The sequence below is a fragment of the Corythoichthys intestinalis genome, chromosome 8 (genome assembly GCF_030265065.1).
Source record: "Corythoichthys intestinalis isolate RoL2023-P3 chromosome 8, ASM3026506v1, whole genome shotgun sequence".
In the NCBI taxonomy this organism is placed as follows: domain Eukaryota; kingdom Metazoa; phylum Chordata; class Actinopteri; order Syngnathiformes; family Syngnathidae; genus Corythoichthys; species Corythoichthys intestinalis.
The window spans coordinates 51384726-51405060 of record NC_080402.1 but is presented as its reverse complement, the minus strand read 5'-3'; the positions used below and the strand labels follow the sequence as shown (position 1 = coordinate 51405060).

The following is a 20335-nucleotide window of genomic DNA, read 5'->3' as shown; positions in this document are numbered from 1 at the left end:
GGAGTACAGCAAATGCTAAACCCTTATCATGGTGAAAGGAACGGGCAGCGATACTACACTAATCAAGCCAAAGTAGCTGCTTGGACAAGAAGAATAGGAATCTTGAGTGTCCTTATTGTCTGAACAGTTTTAATGTGGGAGTTTGATATACTCCCATTGCGGCTGTTCATTATGTTTTATCTATTAACTCACCTATGCTACAATTGGACCTTTTCCAAGCCAAAGCAGGACTCTTCTCATGGTTATAGCGGGACTCTCTCATATAACATTGTATGCATCTCATGATGAATGAGACTTTTGTCCTTTTCATCTTAAGTGGACCAAATCAGTTGTATTAAAAGTAAACTAATGCAAATTGCTGCTGTATTTTCATTATTTTAACAAGACCTTTAACTTGCTATGATCTGAGGTTTTGAACAGGTGTGATACTGGTGTGTGGCCATAGCGTACACATCTGATGTTGCTCACACTGGTCCTCAGTTTGGTCAGTGAGCTTGTGTGTCTGCTCAGACACGTGAAAAATTAGAGGAAACATTTGCCACGTTTACATGGAGCCAAATATTCCCATTACAATCGGAATATTTGTTCAAACCGAATAAATGTGTTCCATATAAACACCTCATTCGGAATGAACAGGCCCAAACCGAATGGAATTTCATTCCGATTCACAGGAGTGGAATATTCCTTTTCCCAAACCGATTAGAAGTAAAATTATATCATGTAAACAGGGAAGCGGAATGGTGTCTGGTTGCGTTCTTTCTGCACATGCTCCGTACTGACGTGGTGACGTCACTTTGTGACGTATGTAACGTCACTTGCAACATGGCTTCCAAGCACAGCGCACCTAATTGGAGTCTGGCGGAAAGATTGTATTTAATTCAAACTTTAAAAGAATGGAATATAATTGGTCGCTTAGACGGGCGTAAAACGAGGAACAGTGAACTATTTAAAAAAGTTCACGAGAGGTTACACGAAGCCGGAATAGACCGGAGCGTTGACCAGATTAGAAACCGGTGGAAAACCGGCTACTACAAGGCAAAAGAGCAAAACAGCAGAAGCGGATACGACCCCACAAACACAACAAGTGGGTTAAAGTTAAAACAGCAGCACTCCGACGATCGATCTCCATGTTTTGCAACGTGACGCTTTGTTTTGATTAATCTACGCATGTCAGACGCCAGTTGTCAAACGTCTTTTCGGAATAAAGGCAGTCACATGTAAACGCTCGATCGGAATAGATGAAGTGACATGTAAACAGCTGATCTGAAATTTCCATTCGGAATGATTTGAATCGGTATGAATAAAAGTCAGCATGTAAACGTGGCTAGTGACTTGCACATGAGCCCAAAAAAGTATTTGATTTAATCTTCAGTGTTCTGTAACAGGAGCCCCTGTAGTGATCAACACATATGAGCCAACTAGTCACAAGTAGAATCTTCCACACTTTCTGTATTATATAATATTTCATTAATGTTTGCGGTGTTAAATGAATATTATTTTGCACATATTTATTGTTGTGCAGTTTCAACTGGTTTGATGGCATTATAAAAAGCCACAATCTTTGCAAATACTGTGTTTTGGTTGTTGGGTTGTGCTCAGTGTAACTCCTGCGCTGTGTTTTGACGGTGAACCATTGTTGTTGTTGTGTTGGGGGGGGGGGGGGGGGGGGGCACTTGTCGCCCAGGGTACCATGTGCTGTAGGCATCACATTCGGACAAAAATAATTGTTACATTTGGTATGTGTAGGGTGATGATTGGTTACAGTTTGTGGATCTTTAAAATAAAGCCGCCACGCTAAACGGATCTCCTAATTATTTTCCTGTAAGGAAGCAGCCAAAGCCAACTCTCGAAGCAGTTGGGTGTGGGTGTGAGCCACCAGAATGCAAGAGCCAATCATGTTATAGTGATCGAAGTCCTCTAGCCAATCATGTTGCAATGAAATGTGCCATAGAACCTCCGTGGATTGTTTACTTCCGGGTTAGACTGACATGGCGGCACCCTAGTCGCGTTAGGTCAAGCCATCATAACTCAATTTCCTTTCAAAATACAGCTGTTTCGAATGCAAAAATGACTTTAAAGAACTTAATAAAGTGGAACAAAACTGCGTCTAGGGTTTACGCCCTAGGTGTGTGGACAATGATTGGCTCTTTTGCATATTTTCATTTCACAAGCGGACAGAAAAGCACAGGTAAGGCGATGCTACAAGGGTGCAGGTTTTATTGCGGGTATTGTCGATCAACATAGCTTTGCATGTATAGTTTTCAATAATTTATAAATGAGAGAGTTCTTTAAGCTGAGGTACAGAGACCTCGGAGTTCTCTGAAATCATTAATTTTGCTTCCTGTTGTAAACGTTTACTTTAGTGGCGATGTTTAAACATTTTTTGGTAGCGTTTGTCAGCGTGTCCTTATTTAACAATGAACTGAGCTTCATTTATGAATGACGTTGTAATGGTTTGTCATTTAGATTCTCTACTTTATCATTTCAGACTCAGCTAAAAGTGAGGAAAGAAAAAAAGAAGAGAGGAAGAATCCAAATGAAGTCTTATATGAGACTGAGCACACAAAAACCATCATCATCTACAAAAAGGACTTTGTGCCGTACACAACAAGGATCCAAAATTTCATTCAGTCATTCACTGGTGGTCCTGGAACTGGAGACAGTTAAAATGGAATCCTTGGAGTTGTCTGGAAGACACTTAGGATGAAAAGTTTTTTTTTTTTTTTTTTTTTTTTTTTTTTTACATTTCTGCAAAGATTTAATCAAATTAAATGGTATGACCTTTCCAGCTCCAAGAAAGCTACCATTTTCTTTTGGATTGTCATGCACTCACCGTGCAAAGAGGTTGGCATACTTTCACAAACAGATGTGAAATGAATCTCTGTCAAAATCGGCATGGTCTGCTTCTTGGCATCAATAAAAAAGACAGGGTTTTCTGTTGTACCCGGTCAACCAGCCTTTGGTCTGATGTCATATATGCATATGCACAGACTATTCAATTTATGCTAATAAAGTTAGTAATGTACACAGTCAGTATGTACTGTACAGTATTTTCAGTTATCTCCCCAACAAATAGACAGTTGTCAGTCATTGATAAGTCAGTGCCATTGTACGTGGCCTTTGAAAGCTTGACACGTCTTCCTTCATTTACAGCCCAGATAGCAGACCGACGTTTAAAAGATGTTGGATCAACATTCCGCTGTCGATCTTATATCATTTTTCGATAATTAATCATCTTGGAACAACGCTAAATCCATTTTAAGTTTTCGACCAAAACGCCCGCTCATCCATAATTCAATGACTTTTCAATCATATTTCCCAGTCAATCATAACTATTTGTCAACATTAGTTCAACTATAAAACAATGTTAACCCAACCATCGCCTGACATACCATAGAACAACGTTGTTTCAACGTCACATGACATCGAAAATTTCGATGGCAACCATACTGATGATTTTTATGTGAAATCAACGTTTAATCAATGTCGGTCTGCCATCTGGGAGTGCTGTTAACTCAAGAGTGCTTTTTTGTGTAAATTCAAGAGTACTGATCCAGTATTAAGATTCTAATGATCAAACTACAGGGGCAGTTAGTGCTTTTAGGACTGATTCACACCACCATTCCACTAGAATGGTTTATTTATTGCGGCCATTTGACATTCACACACAACAACAAAACGCACTATAATCCACAGCCGTCGAGTCTGTTGTACCAATATGCAAATGATTACTAAAAGTAAAGCGAAAGTAGGAGTTGCGTTAAAACACCCTCACACAAGTGGACATTTCAAAGGGCGGACAAACGTCAAGTAAATAGACTGTCTATAGTTTAACTAATGTGGTATTTCTAAATTCAAACATTCTCTGCTTCGTGGGTTTACTTACTGTTTTTAGAACGTAACCCACCCATAAACGATATGGACTGTAATGTTAAGTGAGTAAAATTCCGCAAGAGGCCGCTTGAGGGCGACAACGGAGTTTTCGCTTTCAAGCCTTGTGTTCGTGTACTACTAACTAGAGGTGTCAATGCCTTGTGAAACATCGCCAAAACAATGAAAGCGATCATCCAAAGAGTTACCAGGGCATCTGTGACAGGTGAACAGTTCCGTTGATTTGAAAGATAACACTGTGTCTTACTTTGTGTCGGCGTATTGGATACATTCAATGGCATCTTGAATGCATGTTAAGCTAACGTGAGCTAGGTTGGGTTAGCATTGGCGCGATTTAGGACAGCAGTTAAACAAAAATCAAAGACAATATTTATGGATTTAAGTTGGAAATGCATTTAACCTTAGGAGGCAGATGGAAAAATGAAAACATCGGATGTATGATTTGGAAGAATGTCTGCTATTCAGGACTCTTTCATGCTTGCTCATTCGTTCTCACATGAACCTGACTCTGACATCAACTTTTTCTTCGTTTTTCCTGCAGTGGGAGGCGAAACGATCAGTTCAATCGGTCAGGGACTGTGTGTGCTACTCGGAATATCTGTTGAGGACACCCACACAGACGCAGAGTACATGTAAGTGCATGACAGATCCCAAGTAAAAAGTGTTTGTCCTGTGAATGACATTTTGACAGTTTTGTTCCCCCTCCCATATATATTTTTTTCAAATCAAGCTTGCAATTTCAGTATTTTATCACTTAAACGTTGTAACTTTGAGACAAACTCTGTGATGTATTGATAGGGCAGTAGCTACAGATTATTTAAGTAGTCGATTAATTTATTTTGTAGTTCAAATAATCGAGCATTCGGATTACAAATTTATCCTGCTTTGCAGAATAAACTTGAGATTTAAATTGTACAACAATGTGTTTATGCATATAATAAGATTTATTTTGGCTTCCTTGGATTGCACTTACAAAAATGCCAAAATGAAATACTGTCCTTAGAGTTTCTTCAAATGATATAGAATTGCACTTTCATTTTACAAGAGCAATAAATGCATTTAAAACTAAATTAAAATACCTGAGCTCAGCCACAAACAATATAAAAAATAACTAAATGAGGAGCTAAGTACAACAAAAGAACACTTGGCTAACTTGCATTGCAAAAGTCCGCTAGCTTAAATGCCATAAGTTTTTTTTTTTTTTTTTTTAAACAAAGGTTTTCACAAATCATTCAAACACGTACTCCCACAAAAAAAAAAAAAAAGACCAAATAGACTACTGAACTAAATAATGAATGCATGAATAAACATATTAGCACCAACAAAAACTCACCTTATGTTGGTTTTTACAGGGAGTAGCTGAATTCAGCCATGTAAGATGAGTTATGTCATAATTACTGTTGCCACTACAGGGCAGTATATCCACCCAAATCAATAAAACTAAATGCAAACACTTTTAAAACAAACCATTACAGCGCCACTCTAATTAAACGAATCCTCGAAGCACCAAAATTGGATTCAAAGTTTTTTCTAAGCGAATTACTCGAGTTAATCGATTATTTGTTGCAGCACTAAAATTGTTAATCTTAACAATCCGCAGAGCTGAATTATGTGTGCCTACTTCCAACTTCTGGCGAAGGCAATTACACTGTTAGTACTGCTATCAAAGGTACTTCTACAATGATACATCAAAAGTATTATCCAACCTTGGAAATTAGAAGGTAGCATATTTTCAATGGACAATTCAATGGTCCGGTGGTGTCCTTTCAAACTAAGAGGGTTATTATTATATTATCTGAACTTGATCCTGATCTGTTGTTTTACACAATTTTGTTCTTGCCTTCCAGAGTACGCAAGATCCTGAACCTGCGGCTGTTTGAAGATGAGAACGGTCGAGCATGGAGTAAAAGTGTCATGGACCGGGACTATGAGGTGCTATGTGTGAGCCAGTTTACACTCCAGTGCATACTAAAGGGCAACAAGCCAGACTTCCACTCGGCCATGCCTGCAGAGTTGTCCCAACCTTTCTACGCCAGCATCCTGGAGAACATGAGGAGTGCCTACAAGCCTGAGCTGGTTAAAGGTGGGTCAACTAATGGCACCTTAGCAACCATTTTCTGGTTCAGTCTGATGTTACATAGTAATGGGTTAAACATTAGTTTTGCCTTCAAACTGTTTAACCACTTTGCACGTACAAAAGAGCTGATTGAAGGTATGTTCAGTTTAAGTATGCCATTACATATTACATTATATTAAAATATTGTTTATGCCTGAAAATTTTCAACCCCCAGGCACTTACATATCCTGTAGTGTGAACACCTCCAGTTTAGTTGAAGCACTCTTTAGCATTTCAGTTTACTTTGAAGGCCTGCTCATGAATTTGGGGGGTAACATGTTAATTTGTGACTGTAATTGAAATATATTTCTGTAATCAGTAGTGTAAGGAATAACTCTTCTGAAAATAGTAATAATTTTAGTTTTCCAAGCTCGTTACTTGTTACATTGCTAGTAGCAACTTTTTGACATGCATCAGACAAAAAAGAAGGCATCAGTATTGGTTGAGGTTTGATGTATCATTTACTGTCACTGATTGGTCGCATCTGGCAATCGCTTCCCAAAAGGACAGTTGGGAAAAAATATCAGCATCAACATGTACCACTACACTGATTGTCACAACTTCCTAATGTACTGTCTAATATGGTATTTGAGTTTATCTGTAAATGTAGGAGAATACAAGATATTTCTATATAGGTGTGTTCTGTACATGTGACACAGAAACATAAGCACACTGATTGCCAGTGAGTAGACTCAAACATAGTTGCCGTTATTATACAGTGTATTATCTATGTATTATTCAAAATGTAAATTCTTGACACCTTAAACTTTTAATGAATCATGATTAAGCTTAACACACCACTGTCTTCAGCTCTCTGCTATCTCTCTATATAAATGTATCAATTGGCACATTTTGCAAATTTGACAGTTGTAATTTGTCATCACTGTCACTCCCAATACTCCCTCTAAGCTGTGCGCATGCGCAATCGCGCACTGTTTGCACATACTCGGCGCAGAAGAAAATCTATACCCACAGAAAGAAATTCAACAGAAATATTGTAGCATCACTAAAACAGTGATGTGCCAGCGCGGCACTCCTAGTGGTGCGTTCGATACGGCAAGGCGGTGCTCCCATTGTGGTACTACACCACAATTGTATATAGCGGTGAGGTGCATGACCTGGGTGAGTGCAGAGAAAAATAGTGTGAAAAGTCAGCTAGACTCATGTCCTTTTTTAGTGGGGCTACATTCCGCTGCCAATTTTTGCAAGCGTTACAGTATTAATTCATGTCTAATATTAAAACTGATGTAATATAGTTAATTAGACCAATAAAATTGTTTTTTGTACCATTTTTGCAACGTAACTTAATGAGCAACAGGTGTCTAGCCAATAATACGGTACAGTTCATTTAACTCAAGACTTCGCAGCTAATCATAGCATTGAAAGGGCAGCAGTACTACACTCATCAAGCCACAGTAAAAAAGGAATGCAATTCTTTTTAGATTGAATGGCTGTCAGAGCATGTGCAAATAGAAGAACAAGCGGTGAAACTGTGTTTTTTTTTATTTTTTTTATTTTTTTTTATTTTTTAACCTGTTCTGTATAGCCGCTTAGACACAGAGAATACCGTAGGAATCGTGAGTGTCCCTATTGTCTGAACAGTTTTAATGTGGGAGTTTGATATACTCCCATTGTGGTTGTTCATTATGGCTGGGTTCATACGGCAGGAATCCGATTTTTTCGTGTTTTTCCAAATCGAGTGAGGCATTAACTTGACGGTCTGAACGGGACAAGTCGCGTAGAAGTGGAACATTTGAAATCCGATCAGGGTCCCTTTCGTATGTGGTTTAAATCCGATCTGGGCCACATTTTTCCACAATGTCGCGGCGGTCTGAGCGAGAGAGATGGTGCGCTACGGTAGTGGTGCAGCTGTGCATTAGCGCCCAGCTTGCCTTGATCACGCCTTTTGGGGAAGGGTTGAGCTTGACAACAGTCATAAAAAAATAAAAATGGGTTGAGGATGAGCCTCAGAATGATCAGATTTCTCACTACTCTATGTGAGCAATATTTCAAGATGTCTTTCACCTCCAAGAGTTGTGGCAAACTGCCCGTATGTGGGTGTGACATGCACGGACAGTGTGTGCATGCTAGCGATCCATATATACTTTGAATATCAGCCTAAATGGGGATTATTTATGTCTGTTATTTGTGTCCTCTTTTTGGAAATCAAAATATGATCTCCCTGGAATGACAGATGACAGCCAGCATGTGATGTCATTTGTTTTGATGCTTTTGCGCATGCGGGTTTTCTTGCTCAGTCGGACTGCAAATTAGTGCGCATGCATAATACTTAAATGGCCTAAATGGACAAAGGCAGTCTGAATGGGCACGCCAAAAAATCAAATATGACAAAAAATCGGATTTGTGCATTAAGACCTGCGGTATGAACCTAGCCTATGTTTTATATTTATTAACTCACCCATGCCACACCTTACCCAGGCCAAAGCAGGACTTATTTTTAAAGCAGGACTCTCACATACTGTATAACATAGCACACATTTCATGAACGAGATTTTTGTCTTTTTCATTTTAAGTGGGCCAAATCAATTATATCAAAAGTAAAATAATAGTACACCTCTGATGTTGCTCACAGTGGTCCTCAGTGTGCTCAGGGAGCTTGTGTGTCTGGGGTTCTGACACATGAAAAAATAAAGGTAACATTGGTTACTACAATCCAACTTGCTTTGTCCATACTATGAAGAACATTCTTCCTTGATGTTGCACAGTGCACATCACTGCAATTAATAATAACAGGGTTTATGCGGGTCATTAAAAAGCATTAAAAGTCAATAAATGGATTATATCAAAATTCAGGCCTTAAAAGGCATGAAACTAAAAGGTCGAGGCATTAAAAAAATATATGAACTTGATGGTTAAGAACCCCTTTTACACAATTTATTAGAGTTGACCGATATCATCTGGATAATATCAGCCAATAAAAAGCATTTAAAAAATTGTATCATATAAAATTGACAAGGGTTTTTCATTATTGGTTTTGGGCCAATATGCATGTTGCCTTCAAAGTGAATGTAGAATCCTTCTGTCTTTAAACAAGGACTGGTCACAGCTTAGCACAGTAGTTATGCTTATTCACCCTTAGATGTCTCTAAACGAAGATGCTTGGCATTTGTTATGCGGGTAGACCATTTTGATTAATGGTGCAAAAATTGATTGAACAATAAATGATTGAAGAATAATGAATTATAAAGTAATTTCATACCTCATTCACTGTACTGAAGCTGTGTGCCTTTGTTGTTATTTTGAGCCAGAAGCACTGTGTGAGCCATATATGGATTATGGAAGTCCTTTGCACTTGCACTTGATCCCAAAAAACTGATGTTTGCACGATTTTGATTTCAACAGTATAGTGGTGCAATTTAGGCACTTTTTCCATAACTTCAGTTGACGTTGTTCTTATTTTTTACAGAATGTTTATTGGGAAACCTTGAAGTTGTTACATTTATCAGTATTGAACTATCCATTGGGACATCACAATACAATTGGCCATAATATGAGAAGGTCACAACCGCATATACGTATCGGTTTGATATTGGTATCGGATTTTTGGAGTTGGACAATATCGGGATATCGATTATCGGGTAAAAAGTAGTTATTGGGCAACTCCACTCATAATTTTTGTGTGTGAAACTATCTGCAGTTGGGGATGGGCATTGAATTAGTTTAAAGTGGTATTAAAAAGCATTAAATGAGATTTGGTGATACCTGTAGAAAGCCTGAATAATGTGAACAAAGAAAGAAGAGGTAGATAATAAAACAGGATGGGAAAAAATAGCATCACTTAGATCAATATTAAGTTATAGCAGTTTGGGCTGCATCAGTGTGGATTGTTAAGCGCCTCAATAGTGACACTGAACTAGGTCGGACCATCAGGGAGCAGATAAAGGGAACACCTTGGCCTAGCCAGGTAGGAGTGAAGACTTCTAATTAGCTTTGGAGAGGAAATATGATTATGCGGCATTCTTCTGGCATGGACCAAGTCCTTAGTGTGCAGATAGGGTCATTAATCTCTCTGACCCAGTGGAAGAACATTTAGGCTATCGTCACACTGCATAGCTTTTTTTTTTCCCTTATCTGCCCCAAATGCCTGTGGGCTCTACCTCATCACACAGAACTTTATTTTATTAGTAATTTTTTAAATTTTTTTTTATATAAAATATTATCTGAAACATATTACTTAATACTTATCTGCTATCTGAAATTTTGAACTCCCTTGAAACTCTACAATTTGGATTTAATTCCAAATTTTACTGAAAAACTATTCAGAAGTTTAAATATTCATTTTATTTACATAATGATAATTAAGGTATTTATTTATTTATTTTTTTTTAAACAAAGTTCCAAACATGTTACAGTACTGCAATATTACAGTACTTCCTCTTCCACTTTTTACGGAAGTGTTGCGGAGTATAAACGTATATATTTTTGTTTCTTTTAGCAATGCCATTGTATTTTTGGATTATTTTGTAACTATTTAGCCCTTAAAACAAACATCTTTTCATTCTTTTAATTAAAACACCTATCCTTATCACCCGATTCCGATCCTCTAAAAAATGGCCCGATCGGCCCGATTTCCGATCACATGATCGGATCGGGCACATCCGTAGTGATAATATATGCAACCCACAGAAACTCGACAAGAGAAATAAAGTTACTGCCACTATAATTCTGGAATAAATCAGCACTTAAAAAGTGCAGTTTATGTTTTAGTTCATGTGTTTTTTGTGTGACATTTACATTTCTTTGGCAGTTTTTAAATATTAAAATGGGGTAACTTTGAAAAAGATAATTTGAAAAGAGGTCAAATAATTTTTCATTGCACTATGAGTACAAATATTTAGGTTTTAAGTATAAATAAACCCTTACTTATAAACAGAAGGATACAACACTTCAGTTGTCAACACAAACTTTTTTTAAATTTTTTAAAATTAGCTTCATCATGTGAAAACTCGCTGCAGATGTACATCTGAACAGAATGAACAGGAATACTTGGCAAAGAGTACTGGCTTTTTTGAACTGAAAACCATTTGGTGTGTAATGAGCTGGCATGATTGAGCCCTTAATGTTGGCTTTGGTAGTAAAAGCTGAACTAAAATATGTTTCAATCTGAAAACTATTCACCTATGTGATTTTTTTTTTTTTTTGCTCAGAAAACAAGTGTTTTTATCTGCAGGTTTGATAATACCAAAGTTCAATTGTTGCAGCTTCATTGTCCATTTGCCCATTGCTGTGTCCAGAGGTGGGTAGAGTAGCCAAAAAATTACTCAAGTAAGAGTTGTACTTCAAAATAATATTACTCAAGTAAGAGTGAAAGTAGGTATCTAAAAAATGTACTCAAGTACAAGTGAAAAAGTGGTGAAAAGAAAGTAATGAGTAATGTGAGTAAATGCTTACGATGCTTAATTAAAAAAAAAAAAAAATTCTCAGCACAAAGTTATCGATATGAACTGTCATTATTATGCTGTACTATAACCTATTACATAAACACATTAAGCCAAAGAAATAAAAAAAAATAAAAACAGAAAAATTAATTCAGGCGAGAGAAAAGCAAAAAATACAGAACAGATGTATCATTTTTATAAAATGCATGAATGCCCTCTTGTGGAGAAAATAGTTTGAAAAGTTGGATCGTGAATAGTTCCTTCATAGTTCCAATGATGAAATTAAAAGGACCATATCTCTGGTTTTCGTGGTCAGTCGGTGCAAAATAAAACTTGGGAGAGAGGTTAAAATCTGTTTTTTCAAGTCATGTTGAGGGCAGCGCTCTATGTCAAATACTTCATTTTTTATGGCCACGTGATTGAACAGGCCGGTGTGATCATAGAACGCCAAGCATGAGTCTGCTGCAACGATTAATCGATTAACTTGAATATTCGATTAGGAAAAAAAAAGATTCAAATTAAATTTTGCTGCTCGAGTATTCGTTTAATTAAATTGCCGTTGTAATGGTGTGTTTTGAAAGTGCTTGCATTTAGCTTTATTAATTTGGGTGGATACACTGCCCTCTAGTCTGCCTCATTTCACATGGCTGAATCCAGCTGCTCTCTGTTAAGACAAACCTAAGATAAGTTTTTGTTTGCGCTTTTTTTAGTTTAAATTTTATTGTTATATTTAGCTGTTTTTGTGGGTATATGTGTCTGAACCATTTGCTAAGAGCGTTATTTAAAAAAAAAAAAAATTTAAAGTGTATGTCAACACCTGGGGAAATGCTAATGTTCCATCATTTATCCATAAACGAATGCCTTTTGGATTCATATCATGTCACTTCGTGTAATTCAGTGCTTCTCAATTATTTTCTGCAACACCCCCCCCCAAGCAAGACGTAAATGGTTCGCGCCCCCCCCAAACTCTCTGCCGCCACTGTAAATAGTATTATTTGTCTATAAAATTACTATTATAAATACGCATCTGCCTAATATTGTGTCCTGTTTTTCTAATAAAGAAAAAAAGTAACATAGATCAACTTATAATAAAGTATAACTTTATTAACATTATTTTGTTTGTAACAGAGAAGACTTGACGTGCATCAATTTGCCTGAATTTAAAAAAAAAAAAAAAAGTCACATTCAAACTGTAAAAATACACTCAAGGTACATTTTTGACCATTTGATACAGAAAAATAAAATGTAATAAAATCAGTAAATAATAACGAATTCAAATTGATTAGAAACATTCACTCATGAGGACAATATGCCAAAAAATTTGACCGAAAAAACAAAAATGAATAAAGGAAAAAAAAGACTGTCCTTGGACAGAAGGACAGTTTTTATTTTTGCTGCTCACACTCAGTATTACCTCCTTTGCAATGGTGTGGAGTCATTTTGCAATGAGCATGCTAACAATGCTCACTGGTTTACTGATATAACACTGACAAAGCAGGACGATTGTTGGCAATATTCGGCACGTTTTCGCTGAAAAACAATCAAGCGGCTTATCAATGAGATTGGGGTCGAATGTCTTTAAGTGGCGTCTTAATTGATTTGGCTTCTGGCGGTCAGCTATAATTATTTTTAGACACAGTAAACAGTCTTTCCTCATCACCCACAGTATTAAAAGTCAAAGCTAAAAGGCAAAAACGGCACGAACAAAGCGCATTCTCGGAGGCCGAGGTAGAACCGTAGGTGAGGGCGGTCGTCGTGACGATCCCAAGCCGAAAATGGCACTTATCGGGCGGCGGCGTGAGAACCGGACAAGACAGTGGGTCGCTGCGTGAGTGAGTCCGGTCGGAAAACGTCTTTCGAAAACGGCGGCAGCGCACTGCTCTTCATACTTGTTTTCTGTGTGATGAGTGCTCTTCCTTAGTTCAAAAATACTGCACGCACTCTGAAAATGAGAGCGCCACTGCCACCCACTGAGTGGATGCGCAAGTACACTTTATTCCAGTACGGCAGAAAAAAAAAAAAAAGCATGTTCCCGAGGTCACACGCGCCCCCCCTGGCATCGCTCTGCGCCCCCCCAGGGGGGCGCGCCCCACTATTTGTGAAGTACTGGTGTAATTACACACATCGCAACACCAAGAAAATTAGAGAAATTTGGGTCAATTTCAAGCTAAAAAGACCCGCCCCCGAGATCCCGGAAATCTGGCAGATTGTGTGCATGACATCAAAACAAGGAAACAACCGGCTCAGTGCTTTAGTACTGAATGGCGGCGATGATGGCAGACAGTTACGTTTGTAGTTGCAGCGACGAATCCGACGTAACGAACATTCTTCTAATGGTAACGAGGAGAGTTATGAACCTTTCTTTGGTGTTTTGGGTTATCAATTTGAGCCCAAACGAAAGCCAGTGCAGCCTAATGAAAGGATCACTGAGGGGAGCAATCACACTGATGAAACCCCGCCAACAGTTTGTGTGGGAAACACCAAATGGTATGTTTTGCATTTCTTTTTGTGAAGCTGCTATACCGTGACTGCAAAGTAAAGTAATGTATAGAATAATTATCATTTAATATGCTATCATCGGTTTCGCTCTGCCAACCGACACAAATATGAATGGGATTAGAGGAGGGGTCCCCAACCTTTTTTGCACCACAGACCGGTGTGATTTGGGTCTTTTTTTTCACGGACCGGTGTCCCTCTTTTATATTCAGTTGGACTCTCAATGTTATCCAATGGTGCTAAAAAACTATTTACATCACAAACATACATGTGCAATACGGAAATGGCGTAAATTAACGCTTAACGACACGGCGAAGTCGTTAAGTGAGAGGGCTACGTGCAGTTGTTGTGTGCGCCAAACATGGCAAACGTAAGTTAATATTCCGTTCTTTAAAGGAAGTTTGTACTGTGTACTTAGGAATCACTGCATTCGCGGTCCTTTTTAACGTTACACGCATGCCAACTTTGTCAGAACACCGGCAATGTGCGGCAGAAAAATACAGCAAATATAAAATAGCATTTGTTTTAAGCCCCGTCGGGTTAAGTGCAGGTAAAAAATACAACTCACCCGCTGAATCAGTGGGAGGGCTGAGTTTGTTTCGTTGAGACGAGATGGTCCCGAGATGGGAGAGTGAGAGAAGCTAGCATCACAAATACACGATGTTGGAAATTATAGCACAGTTTTCAGCTCGCTCCTAGCGATGTCGGGATATTCCGAAATGACTTTAATTCAGAACTTCGGTAAAGTTGTTGCCTCAAATGTACGTTTAAGTCGCCGTGATTTGTGATCTCTACAAGCTGATATTCCTGTTTCACAGACATGCTCGAATCACTCGATTTATTCACATACGGGTCACGAATTCACTCCTTCGCAGTTCGTGGGTCTTTAGTGATTAGGAAGTAGCATAACTTTTGTTTTCTTTGAGGTTGTAGGCACATCTTCTTGCTCGTCAGGTTCCCGTTTCCCTGTAAAATTGCAAATATAGCCCTCTTAGCACTGACGAACTTTACTCATTGTCTGCGTAGTCCAGCTCTTTTTCTCGCTTCGGGAACTCATGGGTACTACATTGCAACAAATGGCTATTTGTAAACCACATTGCATGACAGGTGTGAACCATTTTAGCGATTTTTTGATAAAACACGAACGCAACTCTCTCGTCGATAAACAACGATGGCACCTGCCTCGACCTTTTGTTTCCTTGTTAGAACATCTCCGCCCCATTCGGCTGTTTCCGGAACACTTTCGGAAATGTTCGTCATTTTCGATCTATTTTCGATAATTGCTCATTAATGTGATTGATTTTTTTTTTTTGTTAACTTTATCAATATTTGTTATCTTGGCACATAACGGTTCTATTGATGTCTCACACCCCCTTTGCGTTTTCATACCCTTTAAGCTAGCAGAGTTTTGCTATTAAGTTAGCCCATTGTTCTTTTGTTGTGCATTGATCGTCATTTGTTTTTTTTTATACCGTCTGAGACTCAGCTCAGGTATTTCAATTTTTTATGTTCCTTGTCCGATTAGTCAATTATTCAAACTAAATAGTTCATCGATTAATCGACTACTAAAATAACTGATAGCTGCAGCCCTACTTGAGTCTGATTGGCATAATGGAGTCATGTGATTATTTTTGCGATATCTATGGTGAAACTGGTAGAGCCCCTGTTGGCATCTTTGCCAAAAACAAAAAAAAAAGGAAAATCTAATATGTAGAATAAAGAGGAACAATATAACAACTAGTGTAGCCCAAAGTAGCGGTGTAAGAGTGGCGTTTCTTTTTCACAAATCTACTTAATTAAAAGTAAAAAGTATTGCTTAGCAGAACTACTCTTCGAAGTATATTTTTCTCAAAAAGTTACTCATGTAAATGTAACGCAGTAAATGTGACAAGTTACTACCCAACTTTAGCTGTGTGCTATTATACCATGACCTCCCTTCAGTGCCTGGGCATGACAATGCCAAATCTCATGTGGCTTGGAGTATGCAAGCAGTTCCTGAAAGAAGAAGGACTTGTTAACATTGACTGGCGCCCACATTCGCCTGACCTAAATCCAATAAAACACCTCTGGGACATTTTGTTTAGGTCCATCTGGCACCGCCAAGTTGCTTCTCATACCGTCCAGATCTAAGAGGAGATCCCCTAGGACACCCCTGTCATCTCATTAGAAGCAAGCCCAGGTGTTCTAGGGAGGGCGTACAAGCCTGTGGAGGCCACACACACTACTGAGCCTCATTTTGACTTGTTTAAAGGACATTACATCCCAATTGGATCAGCCTGTAGTTTTTCCACTTTAATTTTGATTATAACTCCAAATCCAGACCTCCATGGGTTGTTACATTTGATTTTCACTGATAATTTTGGTGTGATTTTGTTAGTAAATTCAACTATGGAAAGAAAAAAGTATTTCGTAAAAATATTTCATACATTCAGATCTACAATCTGTTACTTTAGTGTTCCCGTATTTTTGAGCAGGGATATATAAATGGTAAATTGGAACTTGGTCTTTGTGTGTGTAGGGAGTGTGTGCGTGCGTGTAAAAATGTACAATTATCCAGAATTTTACTAAGGGATTCATTTCGGCTGGATATTCATACTGTACACAGTGATGGAAAAGTGATTGCATATTAACCCCTTTATGCCATCCTTTTACTTTTACTGTATTACAGCTGCATCACTAAGGAATGTATAATTTGTTGCGTTCACGATTAACAAACCCGAGCAACGCCGGGCCGTACTGCTACTATATTCTGTATAAATGTATGTGTGTGCGTACATATATGTATATATACACAATATATATGCACATATAACTATGCAATGTGTATATTTCAATATGTATATACATATACACATAATTACATATATTGTAAATACGTAAGTATGTTTTTACATATGCATACACATTATTGTATATACAGTAAAGATACACGATAATATCGGTCACCGATAATTATCGGCCAATAATGGCAATTATGACGTCACACAGATAATCAAGATAATAAAAAAATTCAACCGATAATGCAATCCGATAAATGTATACTTGATTTAGCCTCCAAATGTGCGCAACCGAAGAATTCAGCACGCGGCCCCCTCAACCCCTCCCCTCTCTGAAGCCTCTGAGGGAGGAGGGGTTGAGGAGGCGGAGTTGCATGACAAGAAGCAGTTGTAGATTATGGCTGTCACTAGCGTGGCTGGATTTAACGTGTGTGAAAAAAAAAGACGCTCTCGCCATCTGCAAAACATGCACTGCAGAAGTTCCCCGAGGCGGAAAGAAAGCGTCCTCATTCAACACCACTAACCCAGCAGCCATTTAAAACTGCATCTCAAAGATTTTTGGAACAAATACGAGGCTGCTGCTAGCGGGAATGCTAAAGCTATTGTAAACACAAACTAAGCTAAACTATGGGGCTTGTGACAATAGAGACGCTGCGGCCTTCCCGGAGTCTGGTTGTTTGGGAATGCAGCCCAAAGCGGGTGGTAAACTCGCATCTACGGCTAAACACCGGCACGAGACCGATAGTCGACAAGTAGCCGTCTTCCGACGGAGCCTGCCGTTCTGGCCGGTCTGGCAGGCCGCCGCCAGGCGGGGCAGGCCAAGCCCGGTTCCCCGGCAGCGGGACCTCCAGCAAACATCCCGGTTTCTCGAGCGTTTCCTCATGGCGTGCGGGACACGAGGCGTGCGCCTCCGTCCGGAGCAGAGCCAGTCCCCGAATACGCCGCAACGCACCAGCCGGGGCGGGTGGATTATCCGGTATGAACGTAGCTGCCGCCAAAGAGACGAGAGACGGTTTTTTTTAACCAAAATGACCTGAGAACCAAAGCCCCGGATAAAAAAAAATAATGTAGTTTATACGACCACCATTCTTCATGAAAAACATGCCAATCACATCAGTTTCACCACGGACATTTGGACAAGTGATGTCAAGTAAGCAAGCTTATCAAGAGGGCACAGTGGTTAGATGATAATTTAAACATGCAGAAAACCACACAAGAAGTCAGCCAGTCAGTAATGCATTCAGTATGTAAAATGACGAGCGGTCAAATGACTTTGTAACGCTGCCTTTATTGCCGGCTTAACAAAACTCAGGCACAAAACAACATGCTCGGGGATGCGAGCTGTTGGAATTTACTACTTGTTCATATTTGATGTTGAAAAAAGAGCAATAAATTATATATTTGCACATTAATATTTTCTCTTGTGTATACTTTAACATTTTACATAAATTTTTTAATAGAATTATTGGCTTGACAATATCGGTTATCGGTTGGAATGTGGAGGAAATTATCGGTTATCGGCACCGGTTGAAAAATGTATTATCGTGCATCACTAATATACAGTATGTGAATGTATGATTTAACAGCATTTGTTATTTGTGTATGTTTATGTTCCCTAATTAGATCTGTCTTGTGTTTTAGATGGAAAGTTTGGGGCCTCCATGCAGGTACATGTTCAAAATGATGGTCCAGTTACCATTGAACTGACGTCACCGTGTGTTTCTTCAGACCCCCGACAGGTGCTGAATGTTTTAAGCTCACATATACTGTTTTTTTTTTTTTTTTTTTTTGGGGGGGGGGGGAGGTGTGGGTGGAGGTCGAAACACCCAATTAAGAATGTGGCTATTGCTTCATGCTCATTATAATGCCTCATGCCTCCATTTTTAACCACTAGATGGTGATAGATATGTTTTTTCTTGCGGCGCTCATTACTGTTATAATTATGTTAAATATAAATGATGTTAATGTGCAGAGCACATTCACTACTGTTTCATCTCAAGTATATGCATGGCCTAATCAGCAATAAATTATAACCGTGGAAATTATTACAAGTACTGTACATTTGATAAATATCCATACTCCACGAATAGTCTTGTTCCAAAGCTTGTTGCAGAAAAACGTATGAGCAATCAAAAATTTCTTTACAAAAATAAGTGCAATTTCAACAATATTGTCAGTGTTTTCATTGTGTAAGTTGGAGATGACAAGTACGATACATGAACCTCGATTTGACTTATCTATCCATGAAATCTAAAGTGGGAAGTTGTCATCATGAAAGTGCAGTTATCCCTGCTTTGTTGTTTAACACTCACTGTACTCACTGTACAAAAGTGGCACATCATTTGCAAAGGCCACACAAAATGTTTTTTCCCTATGATCTAAAGTAAAGTATGAACAACTGAAAATGTTTACAAAACTTCAAGGATTTAAAATATACGCACCTTCTTTGCTGTGTTGACAACGCTTTTGTAAAACGACTCATTTTCTGATGCTACTGCCTGGGTGGCTGATGTTACATATAGTGTATCACAAAAATGAGTACACCCCTCGCATTTCTGCAGATATTTAAGTATATCTTTTCATGGGACAATACTGACAAAATGACACTTTGACACAATGCAAAATAGTCTGTGTGCAGCTAATTTAATAGAGTTAATTCATTTCCCCCTTAAAATAACTTAAAATATAGCCATTGATATCTAAAGCCCTGGCTGAAGACCATACACAAGAAAGCCTGCCCGTTTCATCAGACCATAGGACATGGTTCCAGTAATCCATGTGCTTTGTTGACATGTCTTCAGCAAACTGTTTGCGGGCTTTCTTGTGTACCGGCTTCAGAAGAGGCTTCCTCCTGGGGTGACAGCCATGCACACCAATTTGATGTAGAGTGCAGCGTATGGTCTGAGCACTAACAGGCTGACCCCCCACCTCTTCAATCTCTGCAGCAATGCTGACAGCACTCGTGTAACAAGTCACATGACATTTTGGAGGGAAAATGACAAGCAGTACTCAATTTGGACATTTAGGGATGTACAGTGATACCTCAGCTCACGAACATAATTGGTTCCCAGAAAGTGTGTGTAAGGCGAAAAGTTCGTCTTCCGAACATTTATTTCCCATAAGAAACCATTAAAATGAGAATAATCCGTTCCACGGTCCCCATGAAACATAATTTTCTACTAAATAAGCCTTAAAACTACAGAAAAATATACCTTATTTTGTTTAATGTCTTCTTAGGCTTAACACTAGCCTGTGGTGGGGTCTTTTTCGGTCCCATAATAGCAAAAGTACACTCAATATGGTCCAAAATGTCTATCAAACACAAACCACGTCCGCACTCAACGAAAGGGAGGGGACGAACTGGGACGCCGTGAGCGTGTGTCAGCTTCTCGTGGCGCTGTTCGACCGCGTGGTTTGGTTCGTCCGCCGAAAACTAGTTCGTCAGCAGAGACTATATGCTCGTGAATTTAATGTTCTTGAGGCGAAAAGTTCGTGAGCTTAAGCGTTCGTGAGCTGAGGTATCACTGTACATAGTTTCTAAAGGGTGTACTCACTTTTGTTGCCAGGGCTTTAGATATTAATGGCTATATTTTGAGTTATTTCGAGGGGAAAACAAATTAACTCTATTCTATAATCTGCACACAGACTACTTTTCA

The 20335-nt window shown here is 38.8% G+C and overlaps 2 protein-coding genes across 3 annotated transcripts in view; both read left to right on the top strand.

Moving 5' to 3' along the window:
• The first annotated feature begins 809 nt into the window (after positions 1 to 809).
• The window catches only part of dtd1 (D-aminoacyl-tRNA deacylase 1), a 37587-nt gene continuing 18061 nt past the window's right edge, over positions 810 to 20335 (top strand). The window contains exons 1-4 of one of the 2 annotated variants that reach the window (XM_057843749.1): positions 810 to 1084; positions 4433 to 4523; positions 5739 to 5974; positions 18321 to 18418. In XM_057843749.1, the coding sequence (XP_057699732.1) occupies positions 823 to 1084; positions 4433 to 4523; positions 5739 to 5974; positions 18321 to 18418 (687 nt within the window). In that variant the 5' untranslated portion in view covers positions 810 to 822. Of the gene's footprint in view, positions 1085 to 3844; positions 4097 to 4432; positions 4524 to 5738; positions 5975 to 18320; positions 18419 to 20335 lie in introns of those variants that run through there. The other variant, XM_057843750.1, reaches the window with a different exon arrangement.
• Positions 1802 to 3035, top strand: LOC130920482 (small integral membrane protein 26-like). The gene is made up of 2 exons (XM_057843751.1): positions 1802 to 2188; positions 2489 to 3035. Exons 1-2 carry the CDS (start codon positions 1936 to 1938, stop codon positions 2665 to 2667), a joined length of 432 nt encoding a protein of 143 aa, XP_057699734.1. The 5' UTR covers positions 1802 to 1935; the 3' UTR covers positions 2668 to 3035.